The 23,428-nt window shown below is 37.1% G+C and overlaps 1 protein-coding gene across 23 annotated transcripts in view; it reads right to left on the bottom strand.

Annotated features, from left to right (window-relative positions):
* Positions 1–23,428, bottom strand: part of RIMS2 (regulating synaptic membrane exocytosis 2) — a 775,110-nt gene that overhangs the window by 34,839 nt on the left and 716,843 nt on the right. Inside the window, exon 1 of one of the 23 annotated variants that reach the window (XM_023225385.1) lies at positions 1,881–2,339. The exons of the other annotated variants lie outside the window; for them this stretch is intronic. Within the exon in view, the coding sequence (XP_023081153.1) occupies positions 1,881–2,022 (142 nt within the window). The 5' untranslated portion in view covers positions 2,023–2,339. Of the gene's footprint in view, positions 1–1,880; positions 2,340–23,428 lie in introns of those variants that run through there. 23 annotated transcript variants of the gene reach the window in all.

Raw genomic sequence — 23,428 nt, 5'->3', positions numbered from 1 at the left:
CCATGGTTAAGCAAACATACTTTAAATATTGAAATAATTTCATATTTATATACATATTTTTCTTGTCTCAAAAAGGTTTTTGGAATGATATTTTGTAAACTCAACGATCCTAATCATAATTTAAAGAAAAAGGATGATACCTTATCTGAAGCAAACTCAAGACTGAAGACTTGGTGTAAAAATAAAAATTTGGGAAATGAGTCCATAATAACCTATGTTTTATTTAAATATGTATTTTCAGGCACAAGTGTTTAAATTCTAGCCTCATCACTTACTAGGTATGGGAATGTGGCCAAATATAAGAACATAATAATCTAGTATAGCTTGGGAGCTGAATGAATAGGCTGTGTTGCTGACTGCCTGGGTTCAAACACTGGCTCTATTACCTACCACCCTGGTGACACTGGGCAAATTTCGGAACTCTCTCTGCCTCAGTCTTCTCATTTGTGAAATGAGGATAATAAAAGTACTGCTTCATAAGGTTGTGGGCCTAAAAGAATACAGGTCAAGTGTAGAACAGTGCCGGACTAATAATAAGTACTAAAAGTTTTAGCTACAATTATGATCATTCATTTACTCAATTTAGTTTAATTCTTGACTTGTTTACATTTCCTAGAATTTTAAATATTTAATTATAGGAAGCAAGTGAAATGTAAATGTACAAACAAAAACAGAAAAGGACTAGAACGAAAATTAAATCATGTTTATATACGGAAGTACCCTGCTGTTAAATCTATATTGATTTATAGCCAACTGATATTGCAACAAATAACCTAGAAGAAACTTGGATAGCTCTAGCTAATAAATTAGTTTGAAGACAACTTTCCAGACATATTACTAATCCTCCATCTTCTACTTTCCCCCCTCCCCCATCAGGAAAAATAGCAGAAAAAAAATTATTTCAATCTGTTTTTAGAACAGGCAATTTCTTTTAAATCAGGGCTCACTACAGATGTCCTAATAAGAGGTCATTGATTGTCACAGGATAAAAGCAAAACCAACCCTGTTATTTACAAAAATAGAGTTAACATCATGATAACTAACCTACTCTGGATATACATCTAAAAATGAACACAGTTTGCAACCAGCCTATCAGTAAATTAATAAATATTTCAAATGTTGGGACACTACTTACTATTTATCAGGCAAATCTCATTTTGATTTACAAATTGTATTTTCAGTGTTAGTTGTTAAATCTTACAGGAAAGTTCTTCATGAAGAAAATACATCTAATGTTATTCAAAACTTTATGAACTCCAAACCAACTGCTGCAAAGTTTAAAACAGCGAGTCCTCCTCCTCGTTTTTTATTAGCGCAATTACAATGGCATTGCTGAAACACCAGAGATTGTGCCTTGAGCACAAACTCACCTTCGGTATTATCAACCCTCCACCTGTCTGTCCATTGTGTAACTCCTTCCCCTCACTCGATCTTGGGTTTTCATAGGTTGAGACTCCTGTTTCAAAGTTTTGCTGCTGCATTTCCCTTTAGTTTTCAAGTATTTCTGTCCTCCAGGCCAAATGCTAATACCAGGACTGCGAAGAGTAAACCAAAACAGAGTGGGGTGCACCCCAAGAGGCGCCGCCTTGCCTCCCACAGTCTACATTCTCATTCAACTTCCAAGCACGTGTAAAATACAACTTCACTAGGAGAGCCTTTCCCAAGTCGGCGCCTGTGGAGCTCTCCAAATAACCAAGAAACAACTTCTCTGCTCAGCTGATGTGCTCTAGGGCACTAGGGTTCTCGCCCCCCGGCACAGTCCCGGAGAGCAGAGGAGCTGGGACACTGCTACATGGAGTTCTCTTTGCCCCTGACAACCCTCCAGCCACTGACTTTCTAAACAGATAGAGACACCAACTACGGGGGAAGGGGTGTCTCACCTCCTTCTTCCTCCTCCAGGGAGTTCATGCAGGGAAAGTAGCCGGCCAGTGCCTCGAAGGAGGCAGACAGGCTGCTCCGGCTCTGGGAGCGCTGCATGGAGCGCCCTGCAGCGCCGGCACCCCCCAAGCCCTGCCGGCCCATCTTGGACGAGGACCCGCTTTTCCCGCGGTACAAGATACGCGGCGTCTTGGCGGCTGGAGCGCGACGTCCGCAGCGGTTCCAGGACCAGTGGGCCAGAAGCCAGGTTGGTGCCGCGGGACCCTGAGGCTCTGGCCCCTGCCTCCCTGACCTAGCCCGGAGGAGACGTGGCTTTCCTGGCCGCCGGGGCCTCTACTTTATTGAAGAGGGGTCTAGAGGAAGAGATGGAGGCGGTGGCGGGCGGAGCGACTGCTCGCAGTGAACGTCCGAGGTCTCGCCCGGGTGGGAGCTGAAAATCCTGGAGGCTGGAACTGCTGGAGTCTCGCTGCTCTCCCCGCGCAGGGAGATGCCGCTGATGCTGCGGTCTCCGCCAATCAGCGGCCGGAGGGGGAGGTGGCGGCGCGGCTGCACCTCGGCGGGCTGGTGGCTCCGGGGCGCGCGCCTCAGGTACCGGGCAGCTGCTTCGAGTAGCTCCCGCTGTTTCCTCTTCCCTCCGCGTGGTTAAGGCCAGGGAGTGGTGACTAATTAGATGCAGTGAGTTAGGCATCTCAGATGAGAACACAGGTAAATTTCTGGTAGTCACTTTCCCTTTCCTCAAGTTCACAATTTTTTTAACGCTCCTCAAACACAGGCAAAAAATACTGAAATTTTCTTCAAGTCATGGCACAAAGGCTCCTCAATTTTTACCAAGTTACACGAAAACCTACAATTAAAGCTTTCTCGTTTGTTACATGTTAAAATGATAAAAAGTGAACTAAAGAAATCAAGAACCGATAAACAGAAACACTGAAAAGCACAATGATGTCTATCAACTTTCTTTTAATTTTAGGAATTTTTATTGCCTTCTTTCTCTAAATTAAATAATCTACCCAGTATGGCTAAGAATGACAACATTGTAAGGCTTAACATCTTAGCAAAAGGTAACATCCTGTTAACATAAATGTGGAAACAATACAAACATAGTAGAGCAAAGTAGTTTATAAGCAACATTACATGATGCATCTGCAAACTGCACATCTCTATCCCGGAACCTAAAGCTACTTTTTTTTTTTTTTTAATTATACTTTAAGTTCTAGGATACATGTGCATAACGTGCAGATTTGTTACTTTAATTCCGTTTTCCCAGGAGTCAGATGACTGCCTTACTTTTTGTAACCTGAGACAAGTCACTCCACCTATTTCCCAATCTAGGGAGGTGGGAAGGTAGGTTACTATTCAGTCCTAACCCTGCCAAACATGACCATTGGGCCTGTGTAACAGAGGATTTCAACGTAAAATGTGAATTATACAATCTAAAATGGTTCATTTATTCAATAAATAGTTCCTATATAGTATATATGCACAAGCTACTTGCTTGATATGCTGAAAGATTCAAATACTCATTCAATTAATATTAATTGAGCTCCTAGTATATGCCAGGTACCATGGTAGATGTTTATATGATGCAACAGTGATCCAAGCAGCTAAAAAATCCCTGCTCTCATGAAGCTTATATTTTAGTTGCAGGGGAGAGACACAACAAATCAGTAAATTATATAATGCTAAAAAGGAGATGAATGCAAATAAAAAATTAAGTGGTATGGGACACTGCAATTCAAAAAGAGTTGTCAGGGTGGGTTCTCACTGACAGTACGACATTTGAACAGAGGTACGAAGAACCTGAGGAAGTGGCTAGTCAGATATTCCAGGAAGAGAGTACGTTTGAGGCAGAGAGAACCTCTAGTGCAAAGTCCCTCAGGTGTGATGTCCTGGTGTGACCACAGAACAGCAAAGAGGCCAGGGCAGTTGGAGTGAGTGGAAAGGAATGAAGGACAGAGAGACAAGAGTCAGAGAAAGACACAGGTCATGCAGAGCCTTGTAGGTATGATAAGGACTTTCTTTGTCCATTGCACACACAATTTAGAAGGTATGAAAAATGCATACAAGTAATAATCCTTTTAAATCCACTTAAAATTAGGAAACTTTCGTATAAATAAGAGTTCCGTGGTAAGAAAAAGTAACAACTTTAGCTGTTTAGACTTAGGTTCATCCAGATTTATTGCTTTTGTTTTCCTGATAGACTTGTCCTTTCTCATTCATGTTCCTACAACTCTCTGTTAGTCCAATTTCCTTTTTGTTATTTATCTTCCTCAAATAATCAGCATTTCAAAACAACATTGATAAAACCAGAGAACGCTATGAGTACTTTTTCAAACCACATCACTTTTATTCAGAGACTAGAAAATTTTATCAAATGAGATTTTCATTATAAGAATCATAGAATTTTAGAAACTGCAAGGACTTTATTAAAGGTCACCTAATGTTCTTCTAAACTGTGGGACACAAGTGAGTCATGAAAATAACTTATTAAGTTTTGATTAGAATTTAAAAAAAATACAGTATCAGAGTTCAACCCATATGGTTAGTACATCAAGTGCACTATTGTTTTATGAATATGTATGCTTATGTATGTGCGCATGTATGTATTGAGCTGTGATGTCAAATGTTTCTCACTTTGGAAAAAGTTTGAAAAACATGAATCTAATGTAATAAAATATGTACTTTAAGAGAAAATTTCAAGGGTAAAACAAATATAGAAAATATATTTATATTTAAGAGGAAACAGCTGTTACCATACAAATCTAATTATACTTGGAGAAATGGGAAACTTTACCAACCAGTCAGACTCTCCTAAAGATTGTTACTTGGTTAGAAAAATTTGAGTACTTTTGACTGGACATCCCTAACTTCAGATCAGGGGAAAGGTATCAAGGAAGAGGGACTGAGCAGAGAATCTTAAAGAAATAAATTGGCAAGCTGCACTCAGGTGGTTTATGCCTGCAATCACAGCACTTTGGGAGGCTGAGGTGGGAGGATCACTTGAGCTCAGAAGTTTGAGACCAGCCTGGACAACATAGTGAAACCTCATCTCTAGAAAAAATTAAAAGTAAAAATTTAGCCAGATGTGGTGGTGCACGCCTGTAGTCCCAGCTTACTCAGGAGGCTAAGACAGGACAAAGGCTTAATTAAGCCTGCAAGGTTGAGGCTGTAGTGAGCAGTGATGGTCTCACTGCACTCCAGCCTGGGTGACGGAGTGGGATTGTGTCTCGAAAATAAAATAAAATAAAATAAATTGGCTGGGGATGCATGGAAAACTTTTATTTTGGTACTCAGGGACATCACAATGATGGCTGAAAGTCATTTTGGAAAAAGATTTCTTGGGTTTCTGCTAGTCACTGCCTGGGGAAGGGCAGTCTGAGAATGGAATCAGTGGTTATGCCTGAGTTGCCTGGGCCCTGCCTTGTCTGTGTTAATAACCTGGTTTCATGAACCAGGAAAAAGTTAGTCTGGAATAGTCTAGATGTGTCTACTACATGACCACCACTTCCCTCTTGCAGTTTCAGAACAAGGTTGTCCTGGGAAGCTTTTTGACACTTTTTTCCTAGGATCTTACAGATACAGATGAGTGATAGAAGAATGGTACAGGTAGAGTAGAAAGAATGAAAGAGAAGGAAGAAAATAATCTTATTTAGGGGAAGAAAGCTTTAAGGAAAGAGTGTTGGCACAGAGGTACCAGAGAGATGGACCCACAATAATGGCCAGAGACTTCTAGTCTTGAATGACAGCTTATGGAATATACTGAAATTATTGAGAAAATTTATAATTCTACTTTTTAAAAAATTTTTAAGTTCAATTGTTTTCCTATGTATAACATTAAATAATATTTCTGGTTTATATATATTTTAATAGGTTGATTTATTATTCTTTGATTTCATTCTAAGTACTGTCACCCCCCTAAGGAATTTAAAAATTAACATAAAAATAAACAATTGATAAAAGATTGAAAATGTCCTTCCTCCACATCAGCATATACAAGTAGTATATGTAGTTTTGCATGTAGTTCTCAAGCAATGGGCCACTGTATAGTTTTATTACATAAAATTACTAACTGTAATTCCAGAATCATTATCATCCAGTATTTCAAATTATTTATAACTTTCTCATTAATTTAAAGATGGAGAAAAAATGAGTCACAAATATACACAATAAATTGTCATCTAAAAGCAAAATACGGCCTTGAAAAAAGACTGCACTATTAAACATAAAAATCACCTTTTTGAAGAAAAGATAAACAGATATAACTTGGATAAACTATCATAGTATCCCATTTGACAAGTGTGTACTCGCATTTTTATAGATATGTTGTACTTTAGAGTTTATAAAACATAGTAATTATGCCACTTAATTCTTACATCAGTCCTGACAGAATGTCGTCATTATCTCTTTATAAATAAGCCAATAAAGACTCAACATTAAATGACTTGCTTAACTAGAAAGTGGCAGAGCAAGACTCAAACTCAGGGTTCCCAATTTCAGGCTCAGTGTCCTGTACATCATATCACAGATATCTTATACCACATAAACTTACATAAATCGTAGATTATAAATATGATTTTAACTGTGCAGTAAGTTACTTTGTCCAAAATAAATGTTGACAATGCATCTGTAAAACCATAGTGATTATTCAAACTATATATCAACATTAAATCCATATTCTTTTTAAAAATAAAAACATTTATATTAAATAGTCCTATATGTATTTAAGTCCCATCAATTCTCACAGTGCTAGAAAGTTACACGTCATTTATGTATCACTTTTTGTAATAGTTTTTTAAAAATCACCAAAGTTTTAAATTACGTGAAATTAGTTTATTCCTGAAATAGAGGTTTGGTCACTTAAGTAAATACTCAGAAAAGTTGTTACAGGAAGTAGCTCTATCATGTCTAGACCATGTATTAGTTCCATCAGGAACTGCCTGTGGCAGTCTCCCCCTTTTCTATGCTACAAGATGTAAGCCAGGGGTCCCCAACCTACCCCGAGCCACACAGTAAGAAGTGAGCAGTGGTGGGTGAGTGAGCAAGGCTTCATCTGTTCTGTATTTACAGCTGCTCCCCATTGCTTGCATTACCACCTGAGCTCTGCCTCACAGGAGTGCGAACCTTATTTTAAACTGTGCACATGAGGGATCTAGGTTGCGTACTACTTATAGAATCTAATGCCTGATGATCTGTCCCTGTCTCCCATTACCCCAACATGGGACTGTCTAGTTACAAAACAAGCTCAGGGCTCCCACTGATTCTACATTATAGTGAGTTGTATAATTATTTCATTATATACAACAATGTAATAATAATAGAAACAAAGTGCATAATAAATGTAATGCCCTTGAATCATCCTGAAACCATCCCCTGCTCCTGGTCTGTGGAAAAAGTTGTCTTCCACAAAACTGTTTCCTGTTGCCAGAAATGTTGGGGACCACTAATGTAGTTGGTGATGAGGAGAATACAAGCTGCTGGCTAATACCAAGGGAAGGGAAGAGAAAGTAAGTCCCTCTGGAAAGTTATGGGGAAAAAAATGGCTATGCTAAGAAGAAGTAGAAAAACAAATGGCTACTTCCATCACTAAGTGTTTTCCAGTCAACTCAGAAAAGGCTAGTTGCTGAGAGAGATGGGAATTTCTCAGGAAAAGTTATAAATCATGCTGCAGACTGAACTAACCTCTTTCCTCTTGATATACACTTGTTGGCAATAGGAGGATTCATCAGTTGTGAAGATTGATACGATAGTAGTTTTCCCAACTGAGATCAATTACCTGTGACTGTGACTTAATTCCTTACATACAAGTGTCTTCATGCTAAATAGGAATATTCGTGGATATATTTTGGTTTGGTTTATTAAAAACCACCTCTCAGGATCCTAAATTATTTTACTTTATTTTTATTTTTTGCTGTAATGTAATATCTTTGCACTTAAGTCATGAGAGATAAACCCATGAAGTTGATATTTTTAAACTGACTTCAAATTGCTAACGGTATTTAATGGTCTTGAGAAGTTACCCTTGATGTGAATATGAAATCCAAAATATATAATCTTTTCTTCCATCCCCAGTTTTATGTCAATATTATACAAATAAATTTTAAGCTTTCGTGATTTCAGTTTTCAAAAGTATTTTTTGGTTTTTACTCAGCAGTTTTCAAGAGTGAAGAGCAGATGTTATACTTCAGCTAGTCAACCCAAAACTTGCATAAAAATTGATGAGGTCAAAAAACATTTACAAGCTGGACATATCAGCTCAGGCCTGTAGTCCCAGCACTTTGGGAGGCTGAGTTGGGTGGATTGCCTGAGCTCAGGAGCTCAAGACCAGTCTGGGCAACATGGTGAAACCCTATCTCTATAAAAAATACAATAATTAGCCAGGTGTGATGGTGCGTGCCTGTAGTCCCAGCTACTTGGGGTGCTGAGGTGGGAGGATCACTTAGGCCTCAGAGGTCAAGGTTGCAGTGAGCCATGTTCATGCCACTGCACTCCAGCCTGGGTAACAAAGCAGGACCCTGTCTCAAACAAAACAAAACAAAACAAAACAAACAAACAAACAAACAAAAAAACGAAGATATTTACAGTATGAGAAGAAATACTAAATAATTAGTATTTTCATTATTTCTGCAATGAGATTTATGATAATATATCCATGGAAGTAAGAAAATAAACTTATTGAGTAAGATAAAAACTAATGGTAAGATTTGACTCAGGAATGAAGGGGAAAGAACTCTAAAGATTAAAATAATGAGTTATAAAAGCAGAGTAGCTAGATAATACAGGGGAAGAACAAATATCTGGACTCTAATTTTGATTATGGCCCTTTATAATAATGATGATGATAATAGGTAACTTTAGTTCTTCATATGCATTACCTCATTTAATTTTCATAAACACGACATAAGGTAGTTAATCCCATTATTCTCATTTCACAGACAAGAAAATTGATGCATATTCCTTCAATAAATATTTGTTGAGTGCTTACCACATGCCAGGCGCTATTCTAGTCACTGGGGATACAGCAGTGAACAAATATGGATAGAATCCTCCTCTACCTTCACAAAGCTCACACTCTAGTAGAATAGTGGCTAACACTTACATCCCACTTACTATAAGCCAGGCCTTTTTCCTCAACAACTTTACTTACCAGCACATACACTCATTTAATATACACACAATCCTATGAGGGAGATATTATTGTTAGTATACTCATTATATAGATGAGGAAACCAAGGCACATTAAGGATGTCTCTTGCTCAAGGTCACATAGCTTATTAAGAAATGAGATCAGGAATAAGCCCATGAAGTTTGAGGCACAGTGTTACAAATAATTTTGTCCAATGTCACAAGGAGCAAACCCAAGATTTGAATCCAGGCCTTATGACTCCATAATCCATAGTCTTTAATTGCTAATTGACATAGCTGAAGAGACTCTGCTGAGATCAACAATTAGACAATGAAACTGCTAATAAGAACTGTTGACCATGATGATAAGACCATGTTGTCCAGGCTGGTCTCGATTTCCTGACCTCAAGTGACCCTCCTGCCTCAGCTTCCTAAAGTGCTGGGATTACAACAAGGAACTTTTAACATGATTAGTTCTGTGTTCTTATATGGCATATTTATGTAAATCTTTATTTAGCTATCACTAGTAATCTAAAACTCTCACTGAATGTCTTCAAGAAGTTTTAGGAATTGGCGTGTGGGTATGAGATCAGCCAAAAATCACATGAACAACTCAGCCTCCAGAGAAGAAAGGAAATATATATTCATGAGATTTGCAATTCATTGCTATTTGGCCACCCATGAAAGTATATTTCCAAAAATGAAGTATAGTCAATCATAAACCAAACATTTTGAAGGATGTTTGGTAGGCAGAAAACAGGGACAAAGAAAATTGACAATGGAAGTTTCTCTACTCTGCCCATAATAACTACTATACATGCCTATTTTTTGATCTTTGAAAATGGGCAAGAGTTTGGGCTTCTCATGAGGGCTTCTCTTTTTCCTAGTCTCTCTAGGGCAGTGGTAGTGGCAAGGATGGTTTCCAAGTTTAAGAAACTCCCTGCTCACGCATTCTCTTCCACTGTTCCAAGGATGCTCCAGCTTTGTGATAAATTCATACAAAGTCTTCACAGCAATGTTAGAAGAATATCCTCAAACACTTGAGAAAAGAAGAAATGTGTCTCCTGACTATTATAATTTCCTTGAAATTCCAGATGAACATCACCTAGCAACTTCTCATATCATTATGAGATGAACAGCACTTTGAGATTTTGTGAGTATAAGCATTCTACACAAATATATGGCAAGATCTAAAAACTTTAAGTTTCAGATACCAACGCCAATAACTTTATTCAATATTTGTAAAAAGTGTGCATATTTACACTTTTCCTTATTCATTTATTATTTATTCATTCACTATTCATTTACTCCTTACACCACAGTGTGACTAGAATAATATTAGGTATGAATAGAAAAATAAAAAATTCCCTTAACCATGATTAAAGTCTAGTTCTGACTTGTTCCTGTTCCTTTTTTTCATTACTAGCTAAGCTTCATGTATTCATTACAACACTTATGGCAATAAAGACTTCTTTTGATTACCACTTTGTTCAACTAAGTCATATATTAGTTGGATATAAATGGTTATAAGTTGCTTATACTGCTTGATATCATGCTGACATAAAAACAGAAAATTTGGCATTTTTCATAGATGTTTTTGCTTAACTGTCCAGTTAACTTTTTAAATTGCAGACACCTTATTTTTTTTAAGCACAAAGACATAAGATTTATAATAAAGTCATCTAAGGTTATTAAAGACCAAAGGCAGTAGAGAAGAGTGAGGGGTCTGTCAAAGCAATAGCATATTGGAAAAAAAGAGCCCATGGGAAACATTCATGTTATACAGATCCAGGTCAAACATCACCTAGATTGGGTATAAGTGAACTGTTGCCTGAAGGTAGTTCTATTTGTAGCTCAGTATATTTGGCAAACAGTTAAGGCTGTGGGCAAAGTAGCCAACTCAGGAACCAATCTAAGCAACTCATCATCAGCTGATTCCCACTTAAGGTACTCTGTTAAAGATGTCTTTCGGGCCGGGTGTGGTGGCTCACACCTGTAACTTTGGGAGGCCGAGGTGGGCTGACCACTTGAGGTCAGGAGTTAGAGATCAGCCTGGCCAACATGGTGAAACCCCATCTCTACCAAAAATACAAAAATTAGCTGGACGTGGTGGTGGGCGCCTGTAATCCCAGCTACTCACAAGGCTGAGGCAGGAGAATCACTTGAACCTGGGAGGTGAAGGTTGCAGTGAGCCGAGATCATGCCACTGCTCTCCAGTCTGGGTGACAGAGTAAGGCTCTGTCTCAAAGAAAAAAAAATATTTCAATAAGAGTTTGTCTGTCTTGTTGATATGAAACTTTATAGTAGGAAATAATAATACAGATTAAACATGTTTTCCTCCTAAAATTCAATTCAAAGTGGTTCCATATAATTTGCTTCATTTATAGGTCCACAATAAGGTGAGTGGCTCACATCTAACAAGACTATTACCCAGGAAAAACAGTCTCACTAAGAGGTAAATTTGTGGTATAAAACAGAAACTCTCTAATAAATACAAGTAATTACAAGGAGAAGCAAATCAGTATGTATTCTACTTTCCTTGACCACTGCTTTATAACTTGGATTCCTCTGCTTGGCAACTCCTTATGCACCTCAACTTTCTAATGGGATAACATTTCAAACCCCAATCTCCTTTCCCATACTTCACAACAAACTATGAAAAGACATTTGCAAAGGAGCCACAAGTCTTGATCCATGATTTACAGCCTGCAATGTAACCAAATTAACAAACCCAAAAGCTATTCTACTTGCTGTGATTTCTCTTCTTTTTTTTCCCCCGAGACAGAGTCTCGCTCTGTCATGAGGCTGGAGTACAGTGGTGCAATCTCGGCTCACTACAACCTCTGCCTCCGGCGTTCAAGTGATTCGCCTTGAACCCTGTAGCAGGGACTAAAGGGGCGTGCCACCATGCCCAGCTAATTTTTGTATTTTTAGTAGAGACGGGGTTTCACCATGTTGGTCAAGATAGTCTTGATCTCTTGACCTTGTTATCTGCCCACCTTGGCCTCCCAAAGTGCTGGGATTAAGGCGCCAGCCACTGCATCTGGCCCGTTCATTTCTCTTCTATCTGTTCAACAAATATTAGTTGACCACTACTATTTCCCAGGCACTTTCTTAAGCTTGAAAGCAAAGTAATGAGCAAACAGGAATGCATGCTTTTCCTCATAAAGTTGACAAAGTAATGAGTAGGCAGACATTAACAAATAATCACAAAAATTAACTCACAATTATTGTTAAATACCATGAAAGAAAACTGCAAAGTGTAATGAGAGTGAGGACTTAATTTAGGTCAGAATTTGGGGAAGTCACAGAAAGAAGAAGACTTCTCTTTTTGAGACGGAGTCTTGCTTTGTTGCACCGGATGAAGTGCAGGGACATGATCTAGGCTCGCTGCAACCTCTGCCTTCCGTTTTGGGTGATTCTCCTGCCTCAGCCTCCTGAGCAGCTGGGATTACAGGTATGTGCCACAATGCCTGGATAATTTTTGTACTTTTAGTAGAGATGGGGTTTCACCATGTTGGCCAGGCTGGTCTCAAACTACTGACCTCAGGTGATCCGCCTCCCAAAGTGCTGGGACTTTTCTGAGAAAGTTTCTTTGATTGTGAGAGTTGAAGGATAAAAAGGTGTTTACAGGTAAAGAAAAAATTGAGTTAAAGATTTTCCAGGTAGAGGGGACAGCATGTATAAAGGAGAGCTATAACACCCCCCAAACTCAACAATTTCTCATACGTCTCAACACAGTTCTCAATGTGTCTGTATAGCATAGTGAAATTATCATCTCTTATGAGGAGAGTGTTCACTTTTTTAGGTCATTCACTCTGGGTTCCACTCAGTTATAATAGCACTAAATTTCTGAAGTGGTTTATAAGACCTTTTAAAACCTAGCTTACTAATTAGTGAAGTATACAAATATCAGAGGAACAAAGTATACTGTTCTCTCAAGTAAAGAAATCATGATTTAGTTTTAGTTCAGAAAGGACATGCGTGTGTGTGCGTGTGTGTGTGTGTGTGTGTGAGAGAGAGAGAGAGAGAGAGAGAGATACAGAGAGAGAGAGAGAAAGAGAGACAAAATTCTCACCGAGAAAAGCATGCTTTTCAGGGAAAGTGATTTCACTTTGGGAGTGGCTGGTACAGGCTGTGGTTTACTCTACAATGATTCTCAATAATTTCAGTCATCTATCAATTTTAGTTTGATGTTAGGGGAAAATATGGGGACGCAAACTTTTTGGGGGGCTAATCATAAAAATGGGTTCATCAAAATAAAAATAGCCAAGTGAAGCTTATACTCCTTTACTTACAAAATTTAAAAGATATTATATCATGACATTCAGTCTTTAAAATATAGGAGAAAAAAGCTTAATATTCTAAACTAGATTGCATATATAATATGTAAATATATATTAATGTTGCATATTAAAATTTAAGATTGGTAACAGCTTTCCTCCAAAAATGTTTATTTATTGTCTAGCCACCACCATTTATCAGCATAGAAAATCTGTGGTGTAAAATTTGAGTTCCTTTATTTTCTGTTATGCATCTCTTTGTGATATTTGGCATTGATCTAACATCTGAAAAAAAGTGTTTGCAATTCACTGTTACATTAATTTCATTTCAATTAACACTGTATTTCATAATATGAAGGCAGCATTTTATAGGTTCTTTGGGTGAGGCAAAACATATTTATATCTCAATAAATCTCATATTGTATCTAAATAGGCACTGGAAGACATTTCAAGGACAATGATCTTAAATAATGTAGTTGTTACACATTTTATCACAATTCAAGGTAACTGCAACTTTAAAACAGTAATAAAGGATTTATTATATTAAATTTCATTTATTAAAAATGATCCTTTTTATTCTCAACTTCAGATTACAGGTTAAGATTAGCTGACAAAGCATTAGTTTTCTGCCTTCTGTAGTGACTGAGAAGGTGCTTGTCATAGAACCTGAACATTCTAAAATAAATAAAATTATCATGGCAGGGGGTGACTACTCCTTTGTCACTCTTCTAAGACAGTTTGCCCCAGTCCTTTGCAGCATTAGAGCTTCACCTACTTCCATCTTCTTATATCTGTGTCCTCCTTGCATCTGTAGTCCATCTCAACATTACTCTGAATCTCACGATGGCAGTTACTCTGACCCTATGATTATCTGGGACTTACCAAATCATGATATGTCCTTTACTTAGACCCTACTGTGGCTGAACTTTTGAAATGAATAACAGAAGGGAGTTGCCCCCTATAACGTAAGTTCATCTTTACTTCCACACATTTTCTCATTTGTTTTAACACAAACTTTTGTGGAAGAAAAACACCATTTTTTTCTCATAGTGGAGTCTGTTAAGAAAAATGTATTGAATCTAAACAATCCTTGAATCTAAACAAGACAATGAGAATCTATTATCAACATGTATTCATTTCTCTAGTGATTCCAATAATTATAAAATAATTCTCCAAGCTGTATGTTTTTGATAATGTTCTCTATGCATATGTATATATACATACACATATTTTTACATACAAATTAAAAATTTGCTAATGAAACGATCACTGACAGTCATGTCAACAACAGTGTTCAATGTAATATAAGAATCCCTATAAAAACTTTTCTGGGCCGGAAGCGGTGGCTCACGCCTGTAATCCCAGCACTTTGGGAGGCTGAGGAAGGGTGGATCACTAGGTCAGGAGATCGAGACCATCTTGGCTAACACGGTGTAACCCCATCTCTGCCAAAAATACAAAAAATTAGCCGGGCGTGGTGGTGGGCGCCTGCAGTACCAGCTACTCAGGAGGCTGAGGCAGGAGAATGGCGTGAACCTGGAAGGCGGAGCTTGCAGTGAGCCGAGATCAGGCCACTGCGCCCCATTCTGGGCGACAGAGCAAGATTCTGCCTCAAAAAACAACAACAACAACAAACTTTTCTGGTTCCTATGCTAGGCACTCCTCATGGTTTAATTTTAAAGGTTTTTGATGTTATATCTGTCTGATGCATAATTCTGTTTTATTTTTTATTTTTATTTTTATTTAATGTTTTGAGACACAGTCTCACTCTATAGCCCAGGATGGAGTACAGTAGCACGATCTTGCTCCTGGTTCAAGCGATTCTCCTGCCTCAGCCTCCCAAGTAGCTGGGATTGTAGCTGGGATTAGAGGTGCGTGCCACCATGCCCCTCTAAATTTTGTATTTTTAGTAGAGACAGGATTTTGCCATGTTACCAAGGCTGGTCTCCAACTCCTGAGCTCGAAGCGATCCGCCCGTCTCAGCCTCCCAAAGTGCTGGAAATACAGGCACGAGCCACCATGCCGGGCCATAGTAATTTTTGTTTGTTTTTGTTTTGATTTTTGAGATGGAGTCTCTCTTTGTTGCCCAAGCTGGAGTGCACTGGCATGATCTCGGCTCATTGCAACCTCCACCTCCCAGGTTCAAGTGGTTCTTGTGCCTCAGCCTCCCAAGTAGCTGGGATTACAGGCACACGCCACTACACCTGACTTTTTGTAATTTTAGTAGAGATGGGGTTTTATCATGTTGGTCAGGCTGGTCTTGAACTCCTGACCACAGGTGATCCACCTGCCTTGGCCTCCCAGAGTGCTGGAGTTATAGGCATGAGCCACCGCGCCCAGCCAATAATTTTGTTTTATACAATGACTTCTCTCAAGTATTTTTTAAAAAACTATACATTCATCTCTAAAACGTATCCATGAAACTAGTCACTATTAGTCCCCATTTCACAAGTGCTGAGGTATAAAGAAGATAAAAGGCTACATACACATCCATTAGTGTAGATCTGGGTAAAGCCTAGATGGTTAAACTGTGCATTTAAAAACTTCTTACATTTCTGCATATTGAATATTTTCTTAGAAAAATAGATGTGAAGTGCCAATGAATGATTCCTATCAAAAGGCATTCTATTGAAAGTATTTATGAAAGACAACTGATTGCAAGCTTAGTAGAACTTATTGACTACTCAACCATTCATTATTAAATAATATTATTTATCAAATAGCATCATGTGCAAATATGGTGCTTAGCAGAAGTAGTAGATAGTATAATTCATGCACTGATCATTAGTTAAATCTATTACTGTCATCCATTAATTATTATTTGAACTGGTAAACACAGAAAAGCAGAGAAGACAAACCATGTATTGCTGTGTAATTAAAAGTAAAGAGAGAATAATGGACCAACATGTATTTGGAACATTTTGTATGCAGTTCAAAAGCATTTAAAATATCAGCAACAAAGCAAAAAGAAGACAGCTTAAGTATTCCTGTTTTGAACATAATAATGCCACACTTTCAAGATCATGAGACATTCATTTTAAAAATTGTAGGACTTTCATGTTCTAACATAACTTTGGGAAAGCATAGTATTCAACAGGAAAAGGGCACTAAAGAGAAAATCTGAAAATAAATTACTTTGGCTATCACAAAAAATCAAATTATAGAGGCATAAAATGACTCAGAAAAGAGTAAAACAACAACAAAAATAATAAAAATAAAACTGCTCTTTAGAAGGTTCCAATGACCAGCTTGTTGTCATATCCAATGGGACTTTCAAGTTCTTGTCTTATTGGCTCTCTGAGCAGTACTCCACAGAGTTGAACACTCTTTAATCTGAAATTATTTTCTTCTCTTGACTTCCATAAGATCACGTTCTTGTTAGTTTTCTTCCTATCTCTGTGGCATCCTCTTAAAAAAAACCCTTGGCTGACTTCACCTCTTCTATCAAATTTACACCTCCAACACCTGTTGTAACACATCCTTCATGTTCAATTTTGGGCCCTCTTCTTTTATTATACATTCCTTCCAGAGGATATAATTTCATTTCCAGTTTTAAAAACCAAAACCATTTACTCAAATGTAAATATCTAGCTTAGACCTCTCATCTGAGTCTCAGAGCTGTCTACTTGACATCACTACTAGAATAATTCACAGACTTCTCAATCTACTCTTGACTTCTTTCCCACAGAAATTACTTCTTTTCTTATTTTCCCTCTCTAGATAAACGACATCAGCAGCCAAATAGTTGCTCAAACAAAAAAAATCTGGACATCCTCCTTTATTCCTTACTTTCCCTTACCATGTGCCTCCTCTTGTTCAATCATCATAAAAATTCTGTCGATCCTACTTCTAAAACAGATCTCGTTACTATCCATTTCTCTTAATCCTATTCCAAGATGCTTTCAGTCTTGTCCCCAAGATATTCCTCATAAAGCAGTTAGGACTATCTTTAAATAATAATCCAGCCGAGCGCCGTGGCTCACACCTGTAATCCTAGCACTTTGGGAAGCCGAGGTGGGTGGATCAATTGAGGTCAGGCGTTTGAGACCAGCCTGGCCAACATGGTGAAATCCCATCTCTACCAAAAATACAAAAGTTAGCCAGAAATTGCTTAAACCCGGGAGGCAGAGGTTGCAGTGAGCCAAGATCGTTGCCACTGCACTCTAACTGGGGCAACAGAGCGAAACTCTGTTCCCCACCCCCACCACCCCCCCAAAAAAATCCATATTGGGTCATGTCACGAACCTCTTAAAAACCCTTCAATGTCTTTTCTCTGCAATGAAAATAAAATACAAACACATAGCATAACCTCGGAGGACCTGTATGTCTAATTTTATCACAAGTCGTACTCCCTGATGATTACCAGACTGAAATCACACTGGTTTATTCCTCAAACAGGGCCAAATTCTTTTCTGCTTCATGATCTTTTGTTATTGGTTTACTTCCCATTCCTATAAGGCCTTTCCTGGCAATCCAATCTAAAGTAGAAGGCCATTTTATTTTCTTAAATGATGTCCTATTCTTTTTCTCATAAATGTTATTCCAAAGGTATATTTATAAATCTTTGTGTATATTTTACTCTCTTCCCACCCCCACTCAACTGTAACCTTTATTAGAAAAAAAGACTCTGTTTTATTCCCTACCGCACACTTTCTCCCTATCCAGTGCCTAATATTTGGAACACGTTATTTTGTTTAGGTAATGTAATAAAATAAATTAGATTTTGGCTGTGTCTCTAGTTTTGAATGATTTTAAAATCTAGGTCCTCATCTGAAGAAGCACAATGTTAAACATGAAGAGGAAATATTTCTTAAGTTTTAAGCCTACAATTTAAGTTTTATTTCAACAGACATGAGATTGCAGTCGATCAACTTACTCCTAATCCCAAGAATGTCTATGTCAGAGATGCATATTGGTCCTACATAATTGAACTGAGCTCCTTATTTAAAACATTAGGACATATTACTTCAGGTTGTACCATGTAGCACTGTTCTTGACAGGTCAATTTCAGTGAAAGAAATATAACTTGAATTAGAAAAAGAAATGAGCAGCCTGCCTCTGTGCAAAGGTCAGATGGAAAGGCCCTGTGATACTGCATTTCCACACAATAATCCAGAAGTCTATGGGCAAACATGGATGGGCCTTCTGAATTTTATGTTGATTTATGGCACTCCCAAAAGGGTCCCGGAACAACATTTAAAAAAAGAGAGATATGTGTATGTAGAGATCAGAAGAGGAATAAATACTTTGCATAAATACCTTTTTCAATTTAAAAGAATCTCCTTTAATTTTCCTTGAGAACACTCGCACTCAAAGTATAGGGCCCTCATTCCAAACAGAGAGCCAGTGAAATTCCAAAGTACAGAAGAGGTAATAGATACTTAATATTTTATGCAGTGCAATATTTCTACCTATAAACTCTTCTTGAACAATTTTCAGTGATGAAGATTTGTGATTTTAATTAATAAATAATTATTCTTACTATGATGTCAAAAATTACCTCACTGTAAAATCCAGAAATTGGTTCTAGCTGTGCCTTCTGTAATTGTAAAAAGTCCTCTTTCATGAGGGAGCCTTAAAATATTTAAAATACAACATTTTACTTTCTCCACAGCTTCCTGTTTTCCTGTCTTTTCCTTCTGGCTTGTTTTTGGTGTTTCTACCTATACAAAAAATCTGCAGGTCATTTGGACTTCAGCCGTTGTGGTATTGTACTTATAGTTCTACATCATTTCCCTTCATAATTTTCCTGAATCTTTAATTGTATGTCCCTCTGTTTCTCTTTCATTCTTTGGTATTTAAAAACCATAGTGATTGCAAGCTCCCCGCTCAGCCTAAAATGGTTTCTTATATATCCTTTCCCCTTACTTTTGAAAGATTAGAATCAATTTCATTTTTTATTATATATGTCAGGATTGTATTTTTAAGCTTTTCTCGCTACTCAAGTCTAATTATTGAGTCAAATCAGTATAACTGCAACTTTAACACATTTCCAGTTTGTGTCCCTCAGACATACATGCAAGAAGTTTAATTCCTCTTCTACAAGATAGTCTTTCAGATATTTCATTTATTTAACAGAATTTTTAGGCGCCTACTATCTTAAGTACTTCAGATACATTAGTATACAAAACAAAGATCCTTGCCCCCCCAAGGCTCACATTCTAGCAAGGGAAACAGACAACAAACCACAAACGAAATAAGCCAGTGAATTATACAGTAAGATGAAAGATGAGTGTGATTGAAAACAACAACATAATAGCACAGTAAGGGAGTGGTGGAAGGTGACAGTCAGGGTGCTCCTCACCAAGAAGGATATATTATATTTAATACAGTATCAGCTTGTGTTCTGATTCTGGAATCCGGTAATTATATAGTATAGCGGGGAGAATGAGAGAAGAGGAAGAAAAATAAAAAATGAGAAAATAGAAGAGGGTTTACGTCTCTATTCTTTAGTACAATGAAAATCCTAAAAACACTCTGAAATAGGGAAAAGGTATAGTTTTCACATTCCTAAAAAATTTTCTTCATTGCTTTCTTATCTCCCTACATCTCTGAGCATCTCCAGATGGGTAGATCTGAAAGGTAAACTCTGTCTCTCACTTTGGTATGTCACCAAGGCTGATGCCCGAAGTCTTCAGAAATTCCAAAACCATTAGCTCCATATCCTGCCTCCTTCAATTAAGACTTCTGCTCCTAAAGTATTGGTCATCTTAGGCTTATTTAGCATTAAAGTAAACTGGTGGAGTCTATTCATCTTTCAGAGATATTCTTATTTTCAAACAATAACCTTAACTAGAGAAATTTCAGGGACTGTTAAAAGTGCATTTAAAAAATGTATAGGCAAACTTATAGAGGGACTATAATTTGGAGCTGGTTACTTTCCTTAAATACAAACCTCTTACAGGATTCTTCTCTGGGCTCAGTTCTTCTGACTTCTAGCTTTGTCATAGCTTCTCTCCTTCCTCAAACAAAACATACTCATAGATTTGCTAAAAAGGTCAAGTAATTTTTTTATTTTTGTTTTTAAATCAGGTGCTTTAGAGGTTGCGGTTGAGGAATTGAAGTCAGTTTTCCAGACAAGTGTTTAATATTTTTATGAGCACTCTGTGTAATTTTTTTAAATATATTCAAATTTAATTAATACTGTCCATAGAAATTTAACACCAGCTTCTGTACAATACCCCTGTGAGGCAGAGGAAGAACACCATATGCAAACACTACACATTAAAATAACAGTGTCATGTCAAGACAGGTTTTTGATTAAGTAAAACTAAGCTTGGCAAAGCAGCCATCTCAAGTTAATCCCACATTGAGGACTAAAGGTTTATTACCTAGTTTGCATTACTTCATGATTATAATGTAAATATCACAAAGATTTTTAGCATGTAACATGCACTTACAAAGTTCTTAATTCTTCTCTAATATTGCATATATAGATAGGTTCACAATGTAGAATACTGTACACCATATATATGTATATTTTAATGTAAGTCCGTATGTTAACAACTGCCCACAGGTTTTATGGCCAAGTATACTCAGGACAAATTTACTTTGCAAAATTATTTTGCTGTTTTATCTAGCATTTTTAATGTGGGTGGAATGGCAGACAGAGAGTCCTTCTGCATCAACTATTTCTGCTATAGCCACATGGGGCAACTTTGTAGACTTAGGAACTGTCAATTAAAAATACTCAAACTATTGGCTTTGCCTCATCCCTTTAATCAATGGAGAAGTAGCTGTAGCCATTGTTTATAAAAATCACCAAAGCAAAAACCGTTTGAATGTTTCAGAAATAGTTTCTAATGGATTTATTGCTTCAATGGTTTTATTTAGTGTAATTAAAATAAAAAATAGGCCAGTCTCTGTGGCTCATGCCTGTAATCCCAGAACTTTGGGAGGCCAAGGCTGGCAGATCACTTGAGGTCAGTAGTTCGAAACCAGACTGGCCAACATGGCAAAACTCCATCTCTACTAAAATTACAAAAATTAGCCAGCCATGGTAGCAGGTGCCTGTGAGTCCAGCTACTCGGGAGGCTGAGGCAGGAGAATCGCTTGAATCCAAGAGGCGGAGGTTGCAGTGAGCTGAGATCACGCCATTGAGCTCCAACCTGGATGACAGAGGGAGGCTCCGTCCCCCCCCCCCCAAAAAAAAAAGTACAGTATCTAGTTCCATGTCTAATAGCTCCTAAAACTTGTATTAAAAATTCAACTGGTTTTAAATGATCCTAAGTTGCTCTCTTCACTTAGTGTCTTCACTTAGAGATCATTTCTGTGTTTGGGCCATAATATATTTATGAGACATGACAAAACTAGAAGTTTAAGAAATTTACTATCTGAAAAGCTTTTTCACACATCTTTTCCAATTTAATTCTTTTCTGCACATAATACATTACATGATAAAATTTTTTGGTATGAAAAATATATTATTTTATTTTCCTGAAATTAATTTATTTCTGATAAAATAACTTGATATTTATTTTATACTAAATATACTACTACTATAAATGTTTTCATGTTTCTAGGCCTGATATATCATTTTGTATTTGAGGGACTGGGAGGAATGACAGTATCTTAGATTTGAAAGTGTCTTGAGAAAGTACTGGTATAATGTGTCTATGAATACAACTTCACGTGAAGGGAATCAATTACACTCCTCTTCTAAATATTTAGGAAACACACTTCCCAACATCGTGCACTTCCAGAGTCATGAGAGTCTTTAAGTGGAGACACTATCCTTTACAATTCATTCCATACTTATTCCTACTAAACTGGAGAAAATTTATTGTGATTTATATCTCTTCACATGTGTTATGGGATTAAATTGTGTTCCTCCAAATTATATGTTGAAGTCCTAACCCCTAGTACTTCAGAGTATAATCATATTTAGAGATAGTATTTAAAGAGGTGATTTAGGCTAACAGGGCATTAGAATGGGGCCCTAACCCAATATGACTGGTGTCCTTATAAGAAGAAACAGCAGGGATGGACTGGAACAGAGGAAAGGCCATGTGAAGAGGCAGCAAGAGAGTGGCCATCTGAAGCCAAGGACAGGGTCTCAGAGGAAACCAGTCATGCTGGACACTTGATCTTGGACTTGCAGTCAGCCTCAGGAACTATGAGAAAATTAAATTTCTGTTGTTTAAGCTACCCAGTCTGTGGTACGGTTTTTGTATAGTATGCTTCAACATAAAGTGTCCTGTAATCTTTAGCTTTACAGTGCTTTCAAAAGCTTTCACCAGTCTCTTTTAAAAACTTTAAGGAATTCACTTAGGATTATTTAGATCTATTCTAAGATTTTAAAAAAATCTTGCACAGTTTTGCTGTCCCAATATACCATGTCTTTTTGTATGATGAAATTCAGCTGTAAAGTGAATTTCCATAAGTTAAATATGTCCTAAGCACGTCTGCTCTTTTAAAAATTGGTATGTCTATACCAATTCTGAGTATCATGCTTTCAGTTTAAACAAAGGTAAATTATTTATATAATCTCTTAAAAACACACTTGTTATTGTATTTTTATATACATAAGACTTCAAGTTTCCTAAAGGCAAAAATTCCATTTTATTAATGATGTTATTCTAATTTCCAGGGCCTACCACAATGATAAGCTCACTGATTTGCTTCTAAGGACACTATTTAATCTAAACAAATTCTAATAAAGAAACTACGTATTACCAACAGGCATACTTCAACTCTTATTTCATTCTTCTTCTAAAGAAAATATTTTAAAATGAAAACTGTTAATACTAGCTTCTGCAATAGAGCTAAATGAGTCATCTGAATACTATTACTGTGGATTGTAGCTTTTGAAATTAATTTTTCTACATTAGCATTCTAAATCATTACAAATTCTATTTTTGATACTTAAAAAGCTCTACAAAATGGAATTATAACTCACTCACATCACCAAAGAAAATAGATGCTCCAAACTCATTTTTATATCTCCACTTATCAGGAAGCAAATCAAAAGTGAACATGTTTCTCATTTCATCATTTAAAGGGTTCAGTACTAGAAGCCTGGATAATTTTTTAAGCCCGAATACACTAAATTAACTGTGTAATTTTCTAGCTACTTAATTAAATATAATAGAAACATAAGATCTTGCATTTCTAAGATGTGTCAATTCAATATCATTTAAATCTAT

The sequence above is a fragment of the Piliocolobus tephrosceles genome, chromosome 7 (assembly GCF_002776525.5).
Source record: "Piliocolobus tephrosceles isolate RC106 chromosome 7, ASM277652v3, whole genome shotgun sequence".
Lineage (NCBI taxonomy): Eukaryota > Metazoa > Chordata > Mammalia > Primates > Cercopithecidae > Piliocolobus > Piliocolobus tephrosceles.
Note: the sequence above shows the minus strand (reverse complement) of the source record. Positions and strands in the feature narration are given on the sequence as shown.